Below are 22,197 nucleotides of genomic sequence, written 5' to 3' on the forward strand. Positions count from 1 at the left end.
AAGAGTTTTTTAAGGGAAAGAAGTGGAATGTTATGCAATGGCCAAGTCAATCACCTGACCTGAATCCGATTGAGCATGCATTTCACTTGCTGAAGACAAAACTGCAGGGAAAATGCCCCAAGATCAAGCAGGAACTGAAGACAGTTGCAGTAGAGGCCTAGCAGAGCATCACCAGGGATGAAACCCAGTGTCTTGTGATGTCTATGTGTTCCAGACTTCAGGCTGTAATTGACTGCAAAGGATTTGCAACCAAGTATTAAAAAGTGAAAGTTTGATTTATGATTATTATTCTGTCCCATTACTTTTGGTCCCTTAACAAGTGGGAGGCACATATGCAAACTGTTGTAATTCCTACACCGTTCACCTGATTTGGATGTAAAGACCCTCAAATTAAAGCTGACAGTCTGCAGTTAAAGCACATCTTGTTTGTTTCATTTCAAATCCATTGTGGTGATGTATAGAGCCAAAAATGTTAGAATTGTGTTGATGTCCCAATATTTATGGACCTGACTGTACTACATAGTTTGCCCTGCAATGGCTATCTTAACGGTCAGATTAGCTCCCCTTATTTGGTCTTTCAAATATTTCGGGGGCACAGTCCTATGGTTCCTTTGTGTCTCTGGAGAAAATCTCAGCAGAGGAAGACGAAGCCAGTGAGGATCAGTAATCCTCCTTGGATGAGTCCTCTGAGGAGGGAAAGGCCCATGGCAGGATTCCTGATGGATGAAGTCCACAAAAACTCATAACTAGTCTTCTTTAAAAGTCACTGGATTTGGGCCCTGATGGCTACCAAAACATCCCAAACTTTTTCCTGTGCATCCTTATTTGCAGGAGGTGATATACGTTGACTGGACTTATCCAGAGAAGGTGTTGTAACCACTGAAGCCATTCACTCAGTATTACCCAATGTAGGAGGACTTTCTTTAAAAATGGGGTTCTTCAGCTGTCGACCTAGTCATTATCTACTTGACTAAGACCCTAACAATGCCAGTGGATGAGGTCCTGGTCTTTAAAGAATGTACTGACAAAAGGTTTGAGGCCCTCTTTAAAGTGTTTATAACCGCTCAGTTTTTTTACCTTCATGAATTCTATGCATGAAGGTAAAAAACCTGTGTGCATTGTCGATCAGTATCTGTGTCTCCTGTTCTCTCAGTATATCATCCAAGTATCCCACAATGTTAATCTCTGAGGAATGTAGCAAGACTAGCATGTGTGATAATACTTGGTGAACAGGCCAAATGAAAGAGCTATAAATTGGCAATGCTGTGTGCCCCCCACAAAGCGAATGTAACATTGTTGAGCTGGAAAGATGGGGGTATGCAAGTAGGCATCCTTAAGGCTAGCCAATTTTCCCTAATGGACAAAATCAATCACAGTCCTGGTGGATTCCATGCAGATTTTTGGGATCAAAATAAAGACATTTAGGACTTTCAGACATAGGATGTGGTGAATAGTTAGTCTGGCTGAAAAAAGACAAAAGTCCGTCCAGTTCAACCATAGAAAAAAAATTAAGTTATAATCCTATACCCACAGTTGATCCAGAGGAAGGCAAAAAAAAAAACCAGCAAAGCACGATCCAATTTGCTCTGGCTGGGAAAAAAATTCCTTCCTGATCCCCCGAGAGGCACTTGGATATTCCCTGGATCAACTTTACCTATAAATGTTAGTATCCAGTTATATTCTGTGTATCTAGGAAACAATCCAGGCCTTTTTTTTTTTTTAAGCAATCCACTGAGCTGGCCAGAACCAACTCTTGAGGGAGTTAAATCTCTTTTCCTCCAGACATAAAGAGTGCCCCCTTGTCCTCTGTGATGATCTCAGGGTGAATAGCTCTACACCGAGTTCACTATATGAACCACTGATGTATTTATACATGTTGATCATATCCCCCCTTAATCTCCTCTTCTCAAGAGAGAATAAATTCAGTTCCTCTAATCTTTCCTCATAGCTGAGCTCCTCCATGCTTCTTATAATACTTTCCAATGTGTCCTGTTCACACCATACTGTTGTGTTGCGCTAAAATGCAAAATGTATGTCAACAAAGGTCAGCGTGCGTTAAACATGACTAAAATGAATGGAAATGTACATGCATTTTAGCACAACTCTGTGAATTGACCCTTAAAGTGATTGAAAAGGCAGATTTTTAAAAAAAAATAACAAACATGTCATACTTGCCTGCACATAGCAGCCCTGATCCTCCTCTTTTCGGGTCCCTGGTCTCCTGGCCAAGTGCCCCCATGGCGAGCGGCTTGCTATGAGGGCTCCCAACCTGCTGCTCTGTGTGCCCATTCACACGTGGCTCGGCCTGCCCCCTCTCTCTCCTCATTGGTTCACTGGCTGTGATGGACAGTAGTGGGAGTAGATAGCAGCCCACTGCTGTCTCAGCCAATGAGGAGGGAGATACCCAGGACAGTCGAGGACATCGCTGGATTGAGATGGGGCTCAGGTAGATATTGTGGGGGGGGGGGGGTACACTATATTTCCAAATATTTTGGGACACCCATGCAAATCATTGGATTTCTATCACCTCCATGGCCACAGGTGTAAGAAAAAAAAGCATCTAGGTATGCAGACTGCTTCTACAAACATTTGTGAAAAAATGGTTAGCACTCAGGAGCTCAGTGAATTCAAGCTTGGTACCGTGATAGGTTGCCACCTTCACAATAAGTCCATCTGTAAAATTTCCTTGCTACTAAATATTCCAAGGTCAACTGTTAGTGTTATGATAACAAAGTGGAAGCAACTGGGAACAACAGCAAGTCAGCCACAAAGTGGTAGGCCACATAAAATGACAGAGCAGGGTTAGCGCATGCTGGAGCATACAGTGCGCATAAATAGCCAACTGTCTGCAGAGTAAATCGCTAAAGACCTCCAAACTTCATGTGGCCTTCAGATTAACACAAGAGTGCATAGATAGCTTAATGGAATGGGCTTCCATGGCTGAGTAGCTGCATCCAAGCCTTACTTCACCAAGTGCAATGCAAAGCGTTGGATGCAGTGGTGTAAAGCGTGCTGCCACTGGACTCTAGAGCAATGGAGACATGTTCTCTGGAGTGACGGATCACACTTCTCTGTCTGGCAATCTGATGGCCGTGTCTGGGTTTTGTGGTTGCCAGGAGAACGGTACTTACTTGACTGCCTTGTGCTAAGTGTCAAGTTTGGTGGAGGGGAGATTATGGTGTAGGGTTGTTTTTCAAGGGTTAGGCTTGGCCCCTTCGTTCCAGTGAAGGGAACTCTTAAGGCGTCAGCATACCAAGACATTTTGGACAATTTCATGCTCCCTAGTATGTACAGTTGTGTTCAAAATAATAGCAGTGTGTTGAAAAAAGTGAATAAAGCTCAAAATCCTTCTAATAGCTTTTATTTCCATACACACAAATGCATTGGGAACACTACACATTCTATTCCAAATCAAAACATGAAGAAAAATATATCACATTTGTGTTGTCCCTCTAAAAAAATTGAAGAAAAGTGAATATTAGACTGTTCAAAAATATAGCAGTGTTTGTATTCTTTACAAACTCAAACATTCACTATATAAACTGAAAAATGTTTGAAGATTTTGCTTTCCTTTGAATCACTTAATTAATATTTAGTTGTATAAGCACTGTTTCTGAGAACTGCTGTACATCTGTGGTGCATGGAGTCAACCAACTTCTGGCACCTGTGAACAGGTATTCCAGCCCAGGATGATTGGACTACATTCCACAGTTCTTCTCTATTTCTTGGTTTTGCCTCAGAAACTGCATTTTGATGTCACCCCACAAGTTTTCTATTGGATTAAGATCCGGGGATTGGGCTGGCCACTCCATAACGTCAATCTTGTTGGTCTGGAACCAAGATGTTGCACATTTACTGGTGTGTTTGGGGTCGTTGTCTTGTTGGAACACCCATTTCAAGGGCATTTCCTCTTCAGCATAAGGCAGCATGACCTCTTCAAGTATTCTGATGTATTCAAACTGATCCATGATCCCTGGTATGCGATAAATAGGCCCAACACCGTAGTATGAGAAACATCCCCATATCATGATGCTTGCGTAACCATGCTTCACTGTCTTCACAGTGTACTGTGGCTTGAATTCAGTGTTTGGGGGTCGTCTGACAACCTGTCTCCGGCCACTAGACCCAAAAAGAACCATCTTACTTTCATCAGTCCACAAAATGTTGCGCCATTTCTCTTTAGGCCAGTCAATGTGCTCTTTGGCAAATTGTAACCTCTTCAGCGCGTCTTTTTTTCAACAGTGGGACTTTGCGGGGGCTTCTTGCAGATACCTTGGCTTCACATAGGCGTCTAATTGTAACAGTACTCACAGGTAACTTTAGACCTTCTTTGATCTTCCTGGAGCTGATTGTTGGCTGAGTCCTTGCCATTTTGGCTATTCTTCTATCCATTCGAATGGTAGTTTTTCGCTTTCTTACACGTCTTTCAGGTTTTGGTTGCCATTTTAAAGCATTTGCGATCATTTTAGCTGAGCAGCCTATCATTTTCTGCATTTCTTTATATGTTTTCCCCTCTCCAATCAACTTTTTAATCAAGGTACGCTGTTCTTCTGAACAATGTCTGGAACGACCCATTTTCCTCAGAATTTCACAGAGAAATGCACTGTAGCCAGCATGTACAACATTTGCTGCCTTCCTTCCTTAAATAAGGGCAATAATTGCCACCTGTTTTTCAAGGAATGAATGACCTCACTAATAGAACTCCACACTGCTATTATTTTGAACATGCCCCTTTCAATTAGTGATTCAATTACACAGAATCAGCAGCATGCATGTCATGACTGTTGGGTCTGTTGGATTTCTATTACTCTACTACACCTGCTAGTAAATTATTTGCCATGTAGAAATATAATTTCTACCAAAAACTGTGATTGATCAGGTTAGTGATGTCTGACTGCTATTATTTTGAACGCAACTGTAGGAACAGTTTGGGGATGGCCCCTTCCTCTTCCAACATGACTGCGCACCAGTACACAAAGCAAGGTCTATAAAGACATGGATGAGCAGGTTTGGGGTGGAGGAACTTGACTGGCCTGCACAGAGTCCTGACCTCAACACAATAGAACACTTTTGGGATGAATTAGAGTGGAGACTGCGAGCCAGGCCTTCTTGTCTGACATCTGTGCCTGACCTCACAAATGTTCTTCTGGAAGAATGGTCAAACATTCCCATAGACAATCCTAAACCTTGTGGACAGCCTTCCCAGAAGAGTTTAGAGGTAGGCTGACAGAAGCTTTACAGTGATGAAGTTCACAGGCTGCCAATGAGGGAGAATGGAGAGAATAACAGGGAGATAAGCTGAGACTCCTTGTAAGTTTAACTCTTGTGTCTCCCTGGCAGCAGAATTTGTTCTGTCACTTCAGCTTGTCTTTTCTCCCTCCCTAATCTGTGTTCCTTTCCCACAGACTGTCATTCCTGTTTCTTTCTTCAGCAATAAATCTCATCTGATCGACCTCTAGTGGCTTTGATTTTTGGCACAGTGCTGAGAATAAGGAGCAACTGAGCATGTGGAGAGCAGGGTGATTCAGTGCATTACTGGATGTTAAACAGTATAGGCACACATTTTTAATGTTTTACATTCTGTAGTTATACCTGCAAAAGTGGGCAACCTGAAGTGATCTAACAGTATTTAATTTTCTGACTAAAATTCCACTTTAATAAAAGGCACAGTGTTTATTACAAACTGTGGCTCAGGAGTATAATATGGTTTCATGCATCCAGCCATGTTTAGCCTTTTGACCTCCCTCCTCTTCCCCCTTTAGTAGTTATGTAACCTAGATTGTATGCAAAGCAGTACCGGATTAATGCCAGGTCAGACGTGTTTTATCTATGTAGTGTCTGTTGTCGTGGAAACGGTACACTGTCCTAATTTTTGTTTGTAGAGAGTCCAGCTTCACATTTACACGCCTGGATGGATCTATGAACCAGAAAAAGCGAACAGATGCAATCCAGTCATTCCAAAGCAGTCATTACGACTCTCCAACCAATATGCTGCTGTCACTGAAAGCAGGAGGAGTCGGTCTGAATCTGACAGCAGCATCCCGTGTGTTTCTGATGGATCCTGTAAGTAATTTCATTTAAAAAAATGGTGGTTATTTTTGTTAAATTGTAATACGATGATGGCACTATATGCTCAGACATATCCCACAAAAATATTGTGGAATTACCTTACTGGTGCAGCAAAAAGCAAGTCTAGCTGGAAATTCATTTACAATGGCCATATTATCTCATTTCAGAACAGCTCTAACCTTTTTTTTTTTTTTAACTCATTTTATTGAAAATGTACATAAAAATTAAATATACATTCACAAAGCAATTGCTGGTGTTGATACAGTTCAGAAGCAATTATCAAGAATAACACTATACAGGTCCTTATAAAGGACATACCATACATAAGTGAATGTAAAAATGGATTGCACCAAACCAAAGAAATCTGTGCAATCAATTTATAGGTGGTTATGTAATGTCTTTGTGTTTACCTGAACTGGAATAAGGTACTTCAACCCAGAAAGCAGACATCTTGTTTTTCATTCAAAAGGCCTACAGTATCACTTTAATATCTATGACAAAGCAAAAGCATAACCTATATATAAAATGTAATCATACATAATACAAAGGTATTCTATGGCTCAGATTCAGAACTCAACGAGAGGAGTGAATCACTGGTATCTTAGGTATCCAGCCAAGGGCCCCAGAGCTTATGGAATTTCCTTGGACAACCTCATGCATCATATGTTAATTAACCACTTCAAGTCGGGACACTTTTACCCCCTTCCTGTCCAGGCCAATTTTCAGCTTTCAGTGCTATCACACTTGGAATGACAATTGAATGACTGATTGCCTTTACACCCATAATGGCTGTGCAAGCAATCATTTCTCCTTCTCTCTGGCTGCATTCTTGCAGCCATTGAGAACTACTGTGTGAGCTGTGATTGGTCACAGCTTGTCACATGGTACAAGGCTGTTGTGAATAGCCTTATACCATGTGACCTCTGTGATCATTCACAGATTTCACACATAGTAAGCAATGATGTCAGAAGTGACATCTTGCTTACTACTCTACATGTGATCACTGATTGGCCAATCAGTGATCACATGATCGGGACCTCGCACAGAGGTCCTGTACAACGATTAGTGTTCCACTGTATCCAGAGGACACAGCGGGCACCGAATCACGGTGCTGCACGCTCCCAGGGAGCACGCACAAGCAGGGGGCGGGGAGGCCGTTATAAACGGCCACCCAACCCTGCACTGCCACCGTCTGGCCGTTTATATACAATGGCTGGACGGGAGGTGGTTAACAGCTCTAACCTTAGTTTCCTCACGGCTCTAGATGTAAAGCACATATGTCCTAAATTGACTTTAAAGAGAAGTTTTCTCTGGAAAAAAGAAATTGAATCATGTAGCTGCTGACTTTAAATAAAAGGAGACTTACCTGTCCGGGGATCCAGCACCATCCTTGCCAGGGCTAGTTCTTCACTAGCCTTCAGGTTGCCGGCACCGGCATCCTATCTGTGAGCAGCCAGCTATGCTGCTTTTGCTTCACTGTCCCATCTGGACCTGCTGCGGTCGCACCATTTAGGAGCTGTCAGTTCTTCTCCTCAGCTGCTGCCATGTTTGCAGAGCTGACATTGGAAAGCAGCGCAGCGCTGGATGGAGGGTGAGAACTGCCCCAGTTAACTGATTGGTTTCTAGGATGCAGGGTGGTTCTAGCAACTGATCACAAGCTAGTTAACAGGAAAAGTTATGCAACTCCGCCCCTCCATCCAGAATTGTCCTGCCTCCTGATATCAGTTCTAGACCTGCCTCCCGACCTCAACCCTGTGTAAGGTAGGACAGGGAAGAGGGCTCTGTCCCTGCTATGAAGGACGGGTGGGGGAGAGGCATGGGGTGAAATGAAGGGGGCTGGAGATTACAGTGTGCTGTAAAGGGGGTGAGGACAGGAATGTGAAGTGGGGGTGATATGAAGGGGGGCTGGGGACTGCAGTGTGAATTAGAGAGGTGATATAAAGGGGGGCAAGGACTGGAATGTGAAGGAGGGTTGGGGACTGCATTGTTGAGGGGGTGCTATAAACGGGTGAGGACAGGAATGTGATAGGGGGGTGATATGAAGGGGATCCCAAGACAGGAATGTGAAGGGGTATTGAGGACACTGCTGTGAAGAGGGGTTGTGATGTGGAGGGGGACTAAGAACACTGTTGTAATAGGGACATAATGAATGTAGTCAGCTTCAGCTGTTGCATCCCTGACTTCCCCCTTTTGTCCATTTCAGGCTTTCTGTTGGTTTGGGCACAATTAATGCAGCGTTCTGCTTCCAAAGGCTTTAAAGCGGTATTAAATTCAAAAGCAAACCTTTATTATATTGCATCTTACCAATTCTTAGATGTGATGACTGCATTAAATTTTATTCTTTAGGCTTTCTTTCTTAAATTTTCTCCTGGCGATTCTGCTAGAAAGCCTGTTGTTTTGCAACAGAACATGGAACATGCTGTCTTGCAGATGTAGCAATTAGAGGGTTGAGAAAAACCATTTACCTCTGATTGGGGTGCCTACAATGGTCAGTTTTTATTCATTTTTGTACAACCTTTATCATAAGAAAAAAAAGTTTTGGCTCTGTTTGTACATCTAACACTATGTTCCCCCAAGATTGAGAATGGTGCTGTCCAAAGGTGCTCCTTCTGTTCCATCATCTGTTACTGGCCAGATCACCAGGTGAAAAAAGACAAAAAAAAGAAAATGAATGCAGTCGCCAAATCTAATGATTGGTAAGCTGCAACATATTACATTTTGGTTTTGGGTTTATTACCACATTACATATGCTCCAGTACCATCCCTGGCAGGGTCTCATTCTGACTCTTCTAGACCTCCATCTCTCAGTGTGCCTGAGGTCCGTATTGTCATCTTTTCTGACTCGAGTTCTCACAGTCTGCTCATAGAGAGAATGTTTTGACTCTAGACTATGGACCTTTGAGTCATGCTCCTCCTTCAAATGTCCTTCAATTCTTATGGCATTACTGTATCCCATAGTGTAGCTTCCTAGCGCTAGGATCTCTACTTCCCACGCTGATAGCCTATCTTTAGTGATGATCCAATCATTGTCCAAATGTTGCTGCCCTAATTTCTGTAAGAATTCCAAAGTTTGCCCTTTTTTAGCAAACTCCGCAAAACTATTAATTCACTCCATGGTCATCTCTCACCTTGACTGTTGCAACTCCCTGGTTGTTGGCCTATTTTTACACAGGCTATGCCTCCTTCAGTCAATCATGAATGCCACTAGACTCATCCCCCTTGCCAGTCATTCAGTAGCCACCTCTCTCTCTGACAGTCTCTTGACTGGCTTCCGTTACCCCCAACACATAAAAACCAAAATTCAAACATCATACAAAGCCATCCACAAGTCTGCCCCCCACTATATTGCCAACCTCATCTCAAATTACCACCCAAACTACCGCTCTCCGCTCCTTCCATGCTCACCTCCAGAACTTTTTCAGAGTCTTTTCCACCCTCTGGAACTACCTGCTCCAATCTGTCCATCTATACCGTGTTCCAAATTATTATGCAAATGATATTTTTCTCATTTACCTAAATATTTGATGTAAATAACAGTCAGCATATTTTCTCATGTTATCAACTATTAAGAGTACAATTCAGATTTTATTGAACAAACCTCCTAATGATAACAGTATTTTTTTAAAACATAAAACACTTCCAATGCACTGTTCCAAATTATTACGTACAGTAAGTTTCAAAACACTTTATAGGTTGTAAAGAACTGAAAATTGTCATTTGTTGTGTTTGAAGCATATTTACTGAAATCAAAAGCTATTTCAATCAAACTTTTAACAACATTTTAACTTTTTAAACATTTTAACAGGTCACGTTACATTTTAACATAGGACCCCTTATTTGATAGCAGCTTCACAAGTCTTGCATCCATTGAACTTGTGAGTTTTTGGACAGTTTCTGCTTGAATTTGTTTGCAAGATGTCAGAATAGCCTCCCAGAGCTGCTGTTTGGATGTAAACTGCCTCCCATCCTCATAGATCTTTTGCTTGAGGATGCTCCAAAGGTTCTCAATAGGATTGAGGTCAGGGGAGGATGGAGGCCACACCATGACTTTCTCTCCTTTTATCCCCATAACAGCCATTGATGCAGAGGTATTCTTTGCAGCATGAGATGGTGCATTGTCATGCATGAAGATGATTTTATTACGGAAAGCATAGTTCTTCCTTCTGTACCAGGGAAGAAAGTGGTCAGTCATAAACTCCACATACTTTGCAGAGGTCATCTTTACACCTTCGGGGCCCCTAAAGGGGCTGACCAGCTCTGTTCCCATGATTCTGGACCAAAACATGACTCCACCACCGCCTTGCTGACGTCGCGGCCTTGTTGGAACAGGGTGGCCGTCCACCAACCATCCACTACTCTATCCATCTGGACCAACCAGGGTTGTACGGCACTCATCAGTGAGCAGGACTGTTTGAAAATTAGTCTTCATGTATCTTTCTGCCCAATGCAGCCGTTTCTGCTTGTGAGCATTGGTTAGTGGTGGCCGAAAAGGTTTATGCACAGTTGCAGGACCCTGGAGGACTCTACACCTTGATGTCCGTGGGACGCCAGAGGCACCAGCAGCTTCAAATATTTGTTTGCTGCTATGTAATGGTATTTTAGCAGCTGCTCTCTTGATCTGATGCATGGATCTGGCAGAAATCTTCCTCAATGTGCCTTTATCTGTGCTCTGAATCAGCCACAAATCTCTTAATAGTGTGATGATCATGCTTAAGTTTTCGTGAAATATCTAATGACACACAATGCCATCCATGAGTTAAACTGAAAAACGAAATATTTAATCTTTGTGACACTTAAATAGAATTTGCATAATAATTTGGAACACGGTGTATTTGCTACCTTGTCTGCCTTCAGGCGATCCCTGAAAACCCATCTCTTCAAGGAAACTTTTACTGCCTCAACATAAAAATTGTAGTCCTACCTTATCCGTTTTACGACAGCCCTACAACAGATGCACAGCTACAGGGCAGCTGTTCTGTGCAAAATGACATACATATACATGATTTTGCATTTCCGAGTGAAGGGCGCTCATTCCGCCAACTTGAGCTGTCAGTGGCTGTCGGGGATGGCAATCACCTGGTTCCTGCCAACGATTCATGGACATTCTTTGGACTCCCACATCATCCCTTTACACATCCCGTATTAAAAGTGCAGCATAGGGCAAACTCTTATACAGGTGAAACTCGAAAAATTTGAATATCGTGCAAAAGTTCAATTATTTCAGTAATGCAACTTAAAAGGTGAAACTAATATATGAGATAGACTCATTACATGCAAAGCAAGATAGTTCAAGCCGTGATTTGTCATAATTGTGATGATTATGGCTTACAGCTCATGAAAACCCCAAATCCACAATCTCAGAAAATTAGAATATTACATGCAATCAATAAAACAAGGATTGTACAATGCAATTACTGCCTCAATGCGGCGTGGCATGGAAGCTATCAGCCTGTGGCACTGCTGAGGTGTTATGGAAGACCAGGATGCTTCAATAGCGGCCTTCAGCTCTTCTGCATTGTTCGGCCTCATGTCTCTCATCTTTCTCTTGGCAATGCCCCATAGATTCTCTATGGGGTTCAGGTCAGGCGAGTTTGCTAGCCAATCAAGCACAGTAATCCCACGGTCATTGAACCAGGTTTTGGTGCTTTTGGCAGTGTGGGCAGGTGCCAAGTCCTGCTGGAAAATGAAGTCAGCATCCCCATAAAGCTCGTCTGCGGAAGGAAGCATGAAGTGCTCCAAAATCTCCTGGTAGACGGCTGCGTTGACCCTGGACTTAATGAAGCACAGTGGACCAACACCAGCAGATGACATGGCTCCCCAAATCAACACAGACTGTGAAAACTTCACACTGGACTTCAAGCATCTTGCAGTGTGTGCCTTTCCATTATTCCTCCATATTCTGGGTCCTTGGTTTCCAAATGAGATGTAAAAGTTGCTCTCATCAGAAAAGAGGACTTTGGACCACTGAGCAACAGACGAGGTCAGTTTTTCTTTACCCATGTAAGACGCTTCTGACGTTGTTTGTTCAGGAGCGGCTTGACAAGAGGAATACAACATTTGAAGCCCATGTCCAGGATCCGTCTGTGTGTGGTGGCTCTTGATGCACTGACTCCAGCCTCAGTCCACTCCTTGTGACAGTCCCCAACACTTTTGAATGGCCTTTTCCTGACAATCCTCTCCAGGCTGCGATCATCCCTGCTGCTTGTGCACCTTTTTTCTTCCACACTTTTCCCTTCCACATAACTTTCTGTTAATGTGCTTTGATACAGCACTTTGGAAACATCCAACTTCTTTTGTAATTACCTTTTGAGGCTTTCCCTCCTTATGGAGGGTGTCAATGATGGTTTTCTGCACAACTGTCAGGTCAGCAGTCTTTCCCATGATTGTGATTCCTACTGAACCAGACTGAGAGACCATTTAAAGGCTCAGGAACCCTTTGCAGGTGTTATGGCTTAATTAGCTGATTAGAGTGGGACACTTTGAGCCTAGAATATTGCACCTTTTCACAATATTCTAATTTTCTGAGATTGTGGATTTGGGGTTTTCATGAGCTGTAAGCCATAATCATCACAATTATGACAAATCACGGTTTGTACTATCTTGCTTTGCATGTAATGAATCTATCTCATATATTAGTTTCACCTTTTAAGTTGCATTACTGAAATAAATTAACTTTTGCACGATATTCTAATTTTCTGAGTTTCACCTGTATGTATGTTAACATCATTTGCACCACATGTGAGGTATTGTTGCCAATGTCAGACTGAGAGCAGTAAATGATGGGACCATAATTCATGGCTAACTCTAAACTGTTAACCTGTAAATGTTTTTAAATTGTAGCCTATGAAGAATTTTGGTTACTGTAGTTTTTTCTTTTCTTGGGACCGTTCAGAAACAGGTGTATTTATTTGAGACCAGGGGGAGATTTACTAAAAGTGGAGAGTGCATAATCTGTTGCAGATCTGCATAGAAACCAATCAGCTTCCAGGTTTTTCAGCTGAGCTGATTTGTTACCATTCACAGCTGCACCAGATTCTGAATGCACCATGTGACATAACCTACACACATCTACTAAATGATGTATTTTTTAAAGAAATTGTACCAGAGATAATTGATGGGTTTCACAGCAAAGGACAATAATTAAGCAATCAGGACTTGTATTTTTTTAATGTTAAGTATTAAGTGGGGTCATTCATGTAGGTTTTTACGTATTGTTTGTTGTCTATTTAAGGCATGGAATCCAGCTGCAGAGGAGCAATGCTTTGATCGATGTCATCGACTGGGACAGACCAAAGAAGTTATTATTACTAAGGTAACATATTTAAAACAATGGAGGTGATTTTCCTATTTGCAGATGAGATGTCGAGAAGATTCTGGTATATAGTCTTCACGTTATATATAGGTAGGTGCTAGACTTTGTATAGTTAGGTTAAGCATAGCTGTGTTTCTCTGCTTACCAGAGAGGCTGTCGGGTACATTCAGTGTGGTATTCTGCTTTACAGAGTGCTGTGATTGATGAGTTAGGTCTGCTCATGAGTTCTGCCTGCTTTCATGAAGCTATGAGAGCCTTCCAGAACATGCACAGCATGAATATGGATACAGCCCTGGCCAATTGTAGGAGAGGGTTGCCCCATTGAATGCTGGGAGTGGTATTTATATTCTGAGAACACATGGGTTCAGTGTCTTTGCCTGGAGTGCATTGCACCAGCCAGGCTGGAGGTAGTCTTCCTTGCCTTGCCCTGTCTACCATGTGACCTCAGGTGGGTCGACCAGAGGGACTGAAATTAAGAGAGTGACCCTGGTTTGTCAGTAAGCTGACTGAGGGGAGCTGTCTGCCAAAGGTTTGTCTGGTATCACTGAAGAGAGTCGCTTGGAAGATTGGAAGCAGGCAACCATTCTCTCCTTGGACTTGTGAGTACAGACACTGCGAGATCTTGGGGACTCTGTGCTTGCTACTCCTCCAGTGCTTGATAGTCAGTGTGGGTCTGAGAAAGGAAACACTGGCTATTGTTCTGAAGAGCTTGTCTGAGTGTTGCTACTGCAAAGGACTTTGCTCAGCTACGTTACCTTTGGGCTGTCGCAGTCTGCCATAACTGGCTTATACCTGAGGAGCTCAGCCCTGTAACTACTACTACTGCAAAAAGGGACTTTGGTCACTCCTAAACTACTTGCGGCTATATGTTACAAGGAAGTCTGCTATCTACAGTCAGCCAAGACTTCATAAGTGTTCAACTAAGAGATCAGCTAGATGTCCTCAGTGTGAATAGTTCTGATTTTGGAGAATCCTACTACAATTCCCCATCCCTAACCGCAGTTCTACAAAACAAAACATCCCCCTAGACTGGTAATTGAAGACGAGCGGAAGTAGGTGTGTGTGTGTGTCTGTCGAAATACTGTACCTGGCTGCGAAGCAAGGGGAGACCATGGAAAACTTACAAGTGGCTCCTTCGAGGGTATCGCTACATATAAAGTTCCCTAGTTTACCTTAAAGTAGTTCTAAAGGCAGAACATTTTTATGCCCTAATGTATTCCCTGTATTAATGTAAAAAATGTCCCAGTAGTTATATTGGCCCCTCAATTGCCACATTGTTTCTGGTTTAGTTACCACTGCAACTTTCCTCTGTGTCCTGAAGAAGCTATGAGGACTTATTTCCACAGAATACTTTATTTTAATTAAAGGCAGTAAGGCATGTATACCTATATTATGTAAGAAATGTGATACTGTGGTAAATAAGTTGCAGTTAGTCTCTATATTCTAATATGTACAAGTTTTTTATGACATAAAGCAGATCCATTTGTGATGTTAGCAAACATTGTGTAATGAAAATTGGTTTACATTTTTACACAATATCCTTACCCGAGTCCTATCTGAATTGCAAAGGGGACAGACAAGGAAGAGAAGGGGTGGACAGCCCTGGCAGGGGACCCTACAAGAGGAGATCAGATAACTATACCATGTTTGTTTTTTAAAAGAAAAAAAATTTAAGCCTTTACAACTTCTTTAATGCAGAGAATGCATTAAAGTAAAAAAAAAAAATTTTGCTTTTAGAACCACTTTAAAATTGCCCTCCGGTTTAGCTGCCCCTCCTCATCAGTGTTCTTTCCCTAAGGGTGCATCCACACACTTCTGTTTGAGTTTCCCCACCCATTGGGACCTCTGATTCCTCACATGTCAGGAACATAGTCTCAGGAGTGGTAGACCTCTTGAACTTGCACCTCTCCATAAAAAGATGTTTTCTATCTTTGGGTGCTGTGGATCTTTTTGTGGTCATTGTTATCTGTTAATTCTATTAACTTTGACTAGCAGATTGACTAGAATCCGCTTGGGTTGGGTATTCTGCTAAGCTTACATCACTTTCGGTTTACCCAGATGTGAATGGGTCCATTTTTCTTGTTCAAACAATTTTTATTAATAATAAATCAGAGTAACATAAACTGGGAGACATTACCATTATACATTGGACATTGTAGTGATAGCAAAACAGAAGAAGTGAAGATCACGGTACAAATGTCTATATATTTCCAATAAAAACAGGTAGTTAAGAATTTATGACAGATAACGTTATATCGTTGGTCAATCAGGGTAATGGCTCACAAGGGCATTAAAGAGGGAGGGAAGTTTAGAGGGGGATCAAACAGGGGGAGGGGGGCAGGGGAGAAGGAATAGCAACAATGACTCCATGAACTTTATCGAATGTACGACAGCCCCTATGAGCTATGTATGAAGGGCTATTAACAATACCCATGGGGCATAGCACACAAATCAAGGAAGGAGGAGTGATTCGTCAAAGTTAGGTGGAAGGAAGCGCTCTACCCAGGGAGTCCATATGCACAAGAATTTAGGGATCGTGTCAAGAATTGTGGCTTCCACCTTTGCATGTATCATGGCTTGTGTTAATTTGGTTTTGACAGCCGCAACATTTAGAGTGGGGGATTTCCAGGATTTCGCTATAACCTGCTTAGCCGCCGTCGTGACTTGCATAAGGAGCTTGAATTGTGAGTTGGGGATGCCATGGGGGCGTTGATTGAGTAGGGCTGTTGCTGGTTCAGGTCGTAGAGTGATAGTACTGAGTGTGGATAGTATGGTGAAAATTTCAGCCCAAAAGATTTGGGCTACTGGGCAGTCCCACCAAATGTGATAATGTGTTCCTGGGTCCACACAGCCTCTGAAACAGTTGGGTGAATAGCTAGGGGTAAATTTTGCAATTCTCGCTGGGACTAAGTACCAGCGAGTTAAGACTTTATAGTTCGTTTCTAATGCTATGATGTTCTGCGAAGATGATTTTGTATTGGCCCAAATGTGGTCCCAATCTGATGAGTCGAGTCCCTTACCTAAATCCTTTTCCCACCTATGGGTGTAGGGAGGGGGGTGCGTAGTAACCGAAGTAGTGAAGAGTGAGTATAGGCATGAAATAAGACCATGCCTGTGAGGGTCTTTACAACACGCCCGTTCAAAGAAAGACATGGCATCTGGTTGATTGGTTACTGTTGCGTAAGGGGCGTAGAAATGTTGTAGTTGTAAGTATCTGAATATCTCAGAAGCTGGAAGACTATGCGTTTCCCGCAGCGAGGCAAAGGATTTAAACTTATTCCTCTGTAGGAAATGATGTGTACGGAGCAGGTTAGCAGAGGTCTAGGCTTTGAATAATAGGGGTGTCTGCCAGGCCGGGGGAAAAGCTGGGTTTCGGAGAAACGAGAGCATGGGATTATGTGGCGATTGGAGGAGATAACGGGCTTTCAGTTTGTCCCATAAGGATAAGAAGTGGGAGGTGATGGGGTTGGTTATAGAACGGCGGTCTATTGGCCTCAACCAGAGCAAGTTAGCTGTAGATAGGGGGTCGCACTCTATCGATTCGAGGGCAACCCATTGAGGGATTTCAGAGGTTGCATGATACTTAGGCAACTGAGCTAAATGCGCTGCTTGATAGTACTTTCTAATGTCAGGTAGGCCGAGACCTCCATTAAGCTTAGGGCGATATAGGGTGGAGCGAGGTATACGAGGGTGAGTATTGCCCCATACGTAGGAAAAGATGCGACGCTGCAATGTGCGGAGGTAGTGAGGGGGGACTGGGACTGGGAGGACTCTAAATAGGTATAGGATTTTTGGGAGGTGAATGGGGCCATTTTTAACAATAAAAGCATTTTATCACACCAAGATTGGTGTGATCAAATGCTTTTCCAGAGCTGTTCTCTCAGGCCGATCCCCCCCTGCACCAAATTCTAGCTGTGACTTTACTTTGTGAACCCATGTCCGACTGGCCAAAAGACTTTAACCCTTTTACCACCACTGCTGTATGTCGGCGACAGCAGGGGGTTTTACACACACTCCCGAAAAGCTGCCACCCAATCGCTTTCACATACCCCTCCCCTGTACAAGTGTTTTTTCTTTCAACTGACAATAAAACTGGGAAACATGCATGCATTGCATAGATGTTCTGTATGTTTTATTTTGCTCATATTGGGGGAGATTTACTAAAATTGGTGCATTCAGAAGCTGGTGCAGTTGTGCATGGCATCCAGTCATCTTCTAACTTCAGCTTCTTCAAGTAAGCTTTGACAATAAAACCTGGAAGCTGCACCAGACAATAAAGCCTGGTTTCTGTCTGGAAGATGCACCAAATTTTGACACTCAAATTTTAGTAAATAACACCCATTATTTAATTTCACATATCTACAGTTGTGTTCAAAATAATAGCAGTCAGACATCACTAACCTGATCAATCACTGTTTTTGGTAGAAATGTTATTTCTACATGGCAAATAATTTACTAGCAGGTGTAGTAGAGTAATAGAAATCCTACAGACCCAACAGTCATGACATGCATGCTGCTGATTCTGTGTAATTGAATCACTAATTGAAAGGGGCATGTTCAAAATAATAGCAGTGTGGAGTTCTATTAGTGAGGGCGTTCATTCTTTAAAAAACAGGTGGCAATTATTGCCCTTATTTAAGGAAGGAAGGCAGCAAATGTTGTACATGCTGGTTACAGTGCATTTCTCTCTGAAATTCTGAGGAAAATGGGTCGTTCCAGACATTGTTCAGAAGAACAGTGTACCTTGATTGAAAAGTTGATTGGAGAGGGGAAAACATATAAAGAAGTGCAGAAAATGATAGGCTGCTCAGCTAAAATGATTGCAAATGCTTTAAAATGGCAACCAAAACCTGAAAGACGTGGAAGAAAGCGAAAAACTACCATTCGAATGGATAGAAGAATAGCCAAAATGGCAAGGACTCAGCCAACAATCAGCTCCAGGAAGATCAAATAAGGTCTAAAGTTACCTGTGAGTACTGTTACAATTAGAAGACGCCTATGTGAAGCCAAACTATTTGCAAGAAGCCCCCGCAAAGTCCCACTGTTGAAAAAAAGACGTGCTGAAGAGGTTACAATTTGCTAAAGAGCACATTGACTGGCCTAAAGAGAAATGGCAAAACATTTTGTGGACTGATGAAAGTAAGATTGTTCTTTTTAGGTCTAGTGGCCAGAGACAGTTTGTCAGACGACCCCCAAACACTGAATTCAAGCCACAGTACACTGTGAAGACAGTGAAGCATGGTTGCGCAAGCATCATGATATGGGGATGTTTCTCATACTACGGTGTTGGGCCTATTTATCGCATACCAGGGATCATGGATCAGTTTGCATACATCAGAATACTTGAAGAGGTCATGCTGCCTTATGCTGAAGAGGAAATGCCCTTGAAATGGGTGTTCCATCAAGACAACAACCCCAAACACACCAGTAAATGTACAACATCTTAGTTCCAGACCAACAAGATTGACGTTATGGAGTGGCCAGCCCAATCCCCGGATCTTAATCCAATAGAAAACTTGTGGGGTTACATCAAAAATGCAGTTTCTGAGGCAAAACCAAGAAATAGAGAAGAACTGTGGAATGTAGTCCAATCATCCTGGGCTGGAATATCTGTTCCCAGGTGCCAGAAGTTGGTTGACTCCGTGCAACACAGATGTACAGCAGTTCTCAGAAACAGTGCTTATACAACTAAATATTAAGTGATTCAAAGGAAAGCAAAATCTTCAAACATTTTTCAGTTTATATAGTGAATGTTTGCGTTTGTAAAAAAGAATAAAAAAATTGAAGAAAAGTGAATATTAGACTGTTCAAAAAAATAGCAGTGTTTTGTAGAGGAACAACACAAATTTGATCTATTTTTTTTCATGTTTTGATTTGGAATAGAATGTGTAGTGTTCCCAATGCATTTGTGTGTATGGAAATAAAAGCTATTAGAAGGATTTTGAGCTTTATTCACTTTTTTCAACACACTGCTATTATTTTGAACACAACTGTATATGGAACCGTTACAGGAGGGGGTTTTTTTAGGTATAAATTGCTATGATTTGATAAACCCTTCAAGTATACTTACTAACCCAGTTCATCTCTTTTCAGTTTGTTGTTAAGGATTCCGTGGAAGAAAATATGCTAAAAATTCAGAACAAGAAGAGAGAACTAGCTGCAGGGGCATTTGGAGGAAATAAGCCAACTTCCAGTGAAATAAAACAAGCCCGCATTAATGAAATCCGGACCCTGATAGATTTGTAGAACATTTTATGCATACATTCTTCCAGACATTTCTGCATGGGGATAAAACATTTTGTTTCAATGATCTGTATTAAAAATGTTCGGTTAGAGAGATCTGTATTTTTTAGTAGCAAAAATACCTGGTTCTAGCACTGTAAAAAAATGTAAACCCAGAACAATAAAGCACTTTATTTGTCTTTTGTGTGTGTAATTTTTTTCCCCTTTTAGTGTGGTAGTATATAGACACATAGTGGTATCACTTGTAACTGATAGACTGCAGCTCCCAGCAGGGCCACACAGCGCAGATTGTTATCCCCATATTGAGTTTTGGATTAAATGCTGTGGTTGGTGTCAAGACATATAAGCCCCTTGTAACCAAGTTTCCAGGTATGCTCATTTGACAGAACACAAGGAGATCTTTAAAGCTTGGTACACATGGTCCGAATATTAGAACCATGTGTACAGCTGCCCTTCCGACAAAAACCGGGCTAAAAACTAACTTTTGCCGAAGGGACATGCTGGAAGACCAGCATAAGATCAGAGCTGGCGGCCAAAGGCTGCGAATGCTGGTTAGTGATTTTGAGGGGGGAAGGGGTTAGTCCTCCTGTCAGAACACAAAGGGACAGTGGGAAAGATCTTCGTGTAACAAGTCCACTCGGTTGAATGAAAAAAAAAACTGCAGGTATTAGTTTCAATTATAAGAAAGAAACATCTATAGCTATTAAAACTCCACTGAATGGGGCAAAGTTAAAGTCTGCTATAGTACAAGTTACCAAATCTAAATAAAGGAAGGGCATCAATTATGATCTGTCATATGCCAGAAAAATACACACAGACCTTGAGTGTCTAGGTGCTCTTCCCAGCCAAGAGCCAGATATGGAATGTTATGCATTAGTAACCAAAATATAAAGATTTATACACAGGTTACCTTCGGTGGCAATAGTATGCCAAGACTATTTAGATCCAGACTTAGGCAGCTAAACAAATTCCTTTGATGTTTTTGTCTAGCCCGGGTGTCGGCAACCCGCGGCTCCAGAGCCGCATGTGGCTCTTTTTCATCTTTGCTGCGGCTCCGGAGCACACTGCCCACCAGGTGACAGGCAATAGGGTTTCAGTGGTCGGCAAGCCGCGGATCGCAAGCCACATGCGGCTCTTCTGTGTGCCGGGCGCCCGCTCCCCTCCCTCCTCTCGGGCGGCCGCCTCAAAAGTCAGGACTCTTTTAATCCGGCCCGCGGAGCGTGGAACATTAGCTGTCAGGATGTAGGCGGGGCAGCCAGGATGTAGGCGGGGCAGCGTGACAAACTCCTCTCACAGTCCGCCCTGAAGACCGGAACACAGCGAGAGGAACGCGCGGAGCAAAGGTAAGTGAATTGAGACAATATGGGGAATTAATTACTATAGGGGGGATGAATTACTATGGGGGATGAATTATTATATGGAGGATTAATTACTATGGGGGATGAATTACTATATGGGGGATGAATTACTATGGGGGATGAATTACTATATGGGGGATGAATTACTATGGAGGATGAATTACTATATGGAGGATGAATTACTATGGGGGATGAATTACTATGGAGGATGAATTACTATAGGGGGGATGAATTACTATAGGGGGGATGAATTACTATATGGGGGATGAATTACTATGGGGGATGAATTACTATAGGGGGGATGAATTACTATGGGGGATGAATTACTATATGGGGGATGAAGCTAACTGCACGATCCTGTATATAGCATTAAGGTAAGAAACAATATATGCAGTGTCGGATTTGTTTTAAATGTTGCAATGGTTTTGCGGCTCCCAGTCTTTTTTTTCCCTTCGGAAACGGGTCCAAGTGGCTCTTTATGTCTTAAAAGTTGCAGACCCCTGGTCTAGCCCCTCTCTATCCCAAACCTTCCTATTGGTCAAGAAACCACCATGTACTAAAAGAAAGAAAAGGCACTTTTAAATATGCAGTTGAATCATATCTTCAGTTTAAATGACTTAAGTGTAATGGTATACATAAATAGAGGGATAATGTAAAACTTTAATATTTCTTGTTACCCTTCCCAACTCTAGCAAAAAATATATTTTGATGAAACTTAATGTTTTAAGTTTCATCAAAATATATTTTTTGCTAGAGTTGGGAAGGGTAACAAGAAATATTAAAGTTTTACATTATCCCTCTATTTATGCATATGGATGCTGGCACTGCATTTATTTTAATTATTATTATAGAGGATTTATATAGCGGCAACAGTTTGCGCAGCTCTTTACAAAATTATGGCAGACATGACCGTTACAATACAATTTGGTACAAGAGGAATCGGAGGGCCGTGCTCGTTAGAGCTTACAATCTTAGAGAGGGATTAAAAACAAAAACCTCCAAGTGCCTTTTTTTCATAATACAGCGAGAGGAACTTCTAGTCCTCTGCTGCCATTCACATGTTAAAAAAAAGCCTTCGGAATAGAGGACAAATAAGATAATATCAAATAAATGTTTTAAGTCAACATAAAATATGTATTTGAACTCAAATCTTTATTATTTTTGTGCAAAATCATGGTCTGGGCCACCACAGAGGGGAGGTTCTGCCTATAATGA

At 42.1% G+C, this 22,197-nt stretch overlaps 1 protein-coding gene across 1 annotated transcript in view; it reads left to right on the top strand.

Moving 5' to 3' along the window:
- The window catches only part of HLTF (helicase like transcription factor), a 94,056-nt gene extending 74,253 nt beyond the window's left edge, over positions 1 to 19,803 (top strand). Inside the window, exons 22-24 of the mRNA XM_089669525.1 lie at positions 5,883 to 6,063; positions 13,301 to 13,381; positions 19,475 to 19,803. Coding sequence (XP_089525651.1) covers positions 5,883 to 6,063; positions 13,301 to 13,381; positions 19,475 to 19,627 — 415 coding nt within the window. The 3' untranslated portion in view covers positions 19,628 to 19,803. The remainder of the gene's footprint in view (positions 1 to 5,882; positions 6,064 to 13,300; positions 13,382 to 19,474) is intronic.
- The last annotated feature ends 2,394 nt before the right edge of the window (positions 19,804 to 22,197 follow it).

Source organism: Staurois parvus, unplaced genomic scaffold (genome assembly GCF_062004578.1).
Source record: "Staurois parvus isolate SC_StPar_1 unplaced genomic scaffold, SC_StPar_1.0 ptg000078l, whole genome shotgun sequence".
In the NCBI taxonomy this organism is placed as follows: domain Eukaryota; kingdom Metazoa; phylum Chordata; class Amphibia; order Anura; family Ranidae; genus Staurois; species Staurois parvus.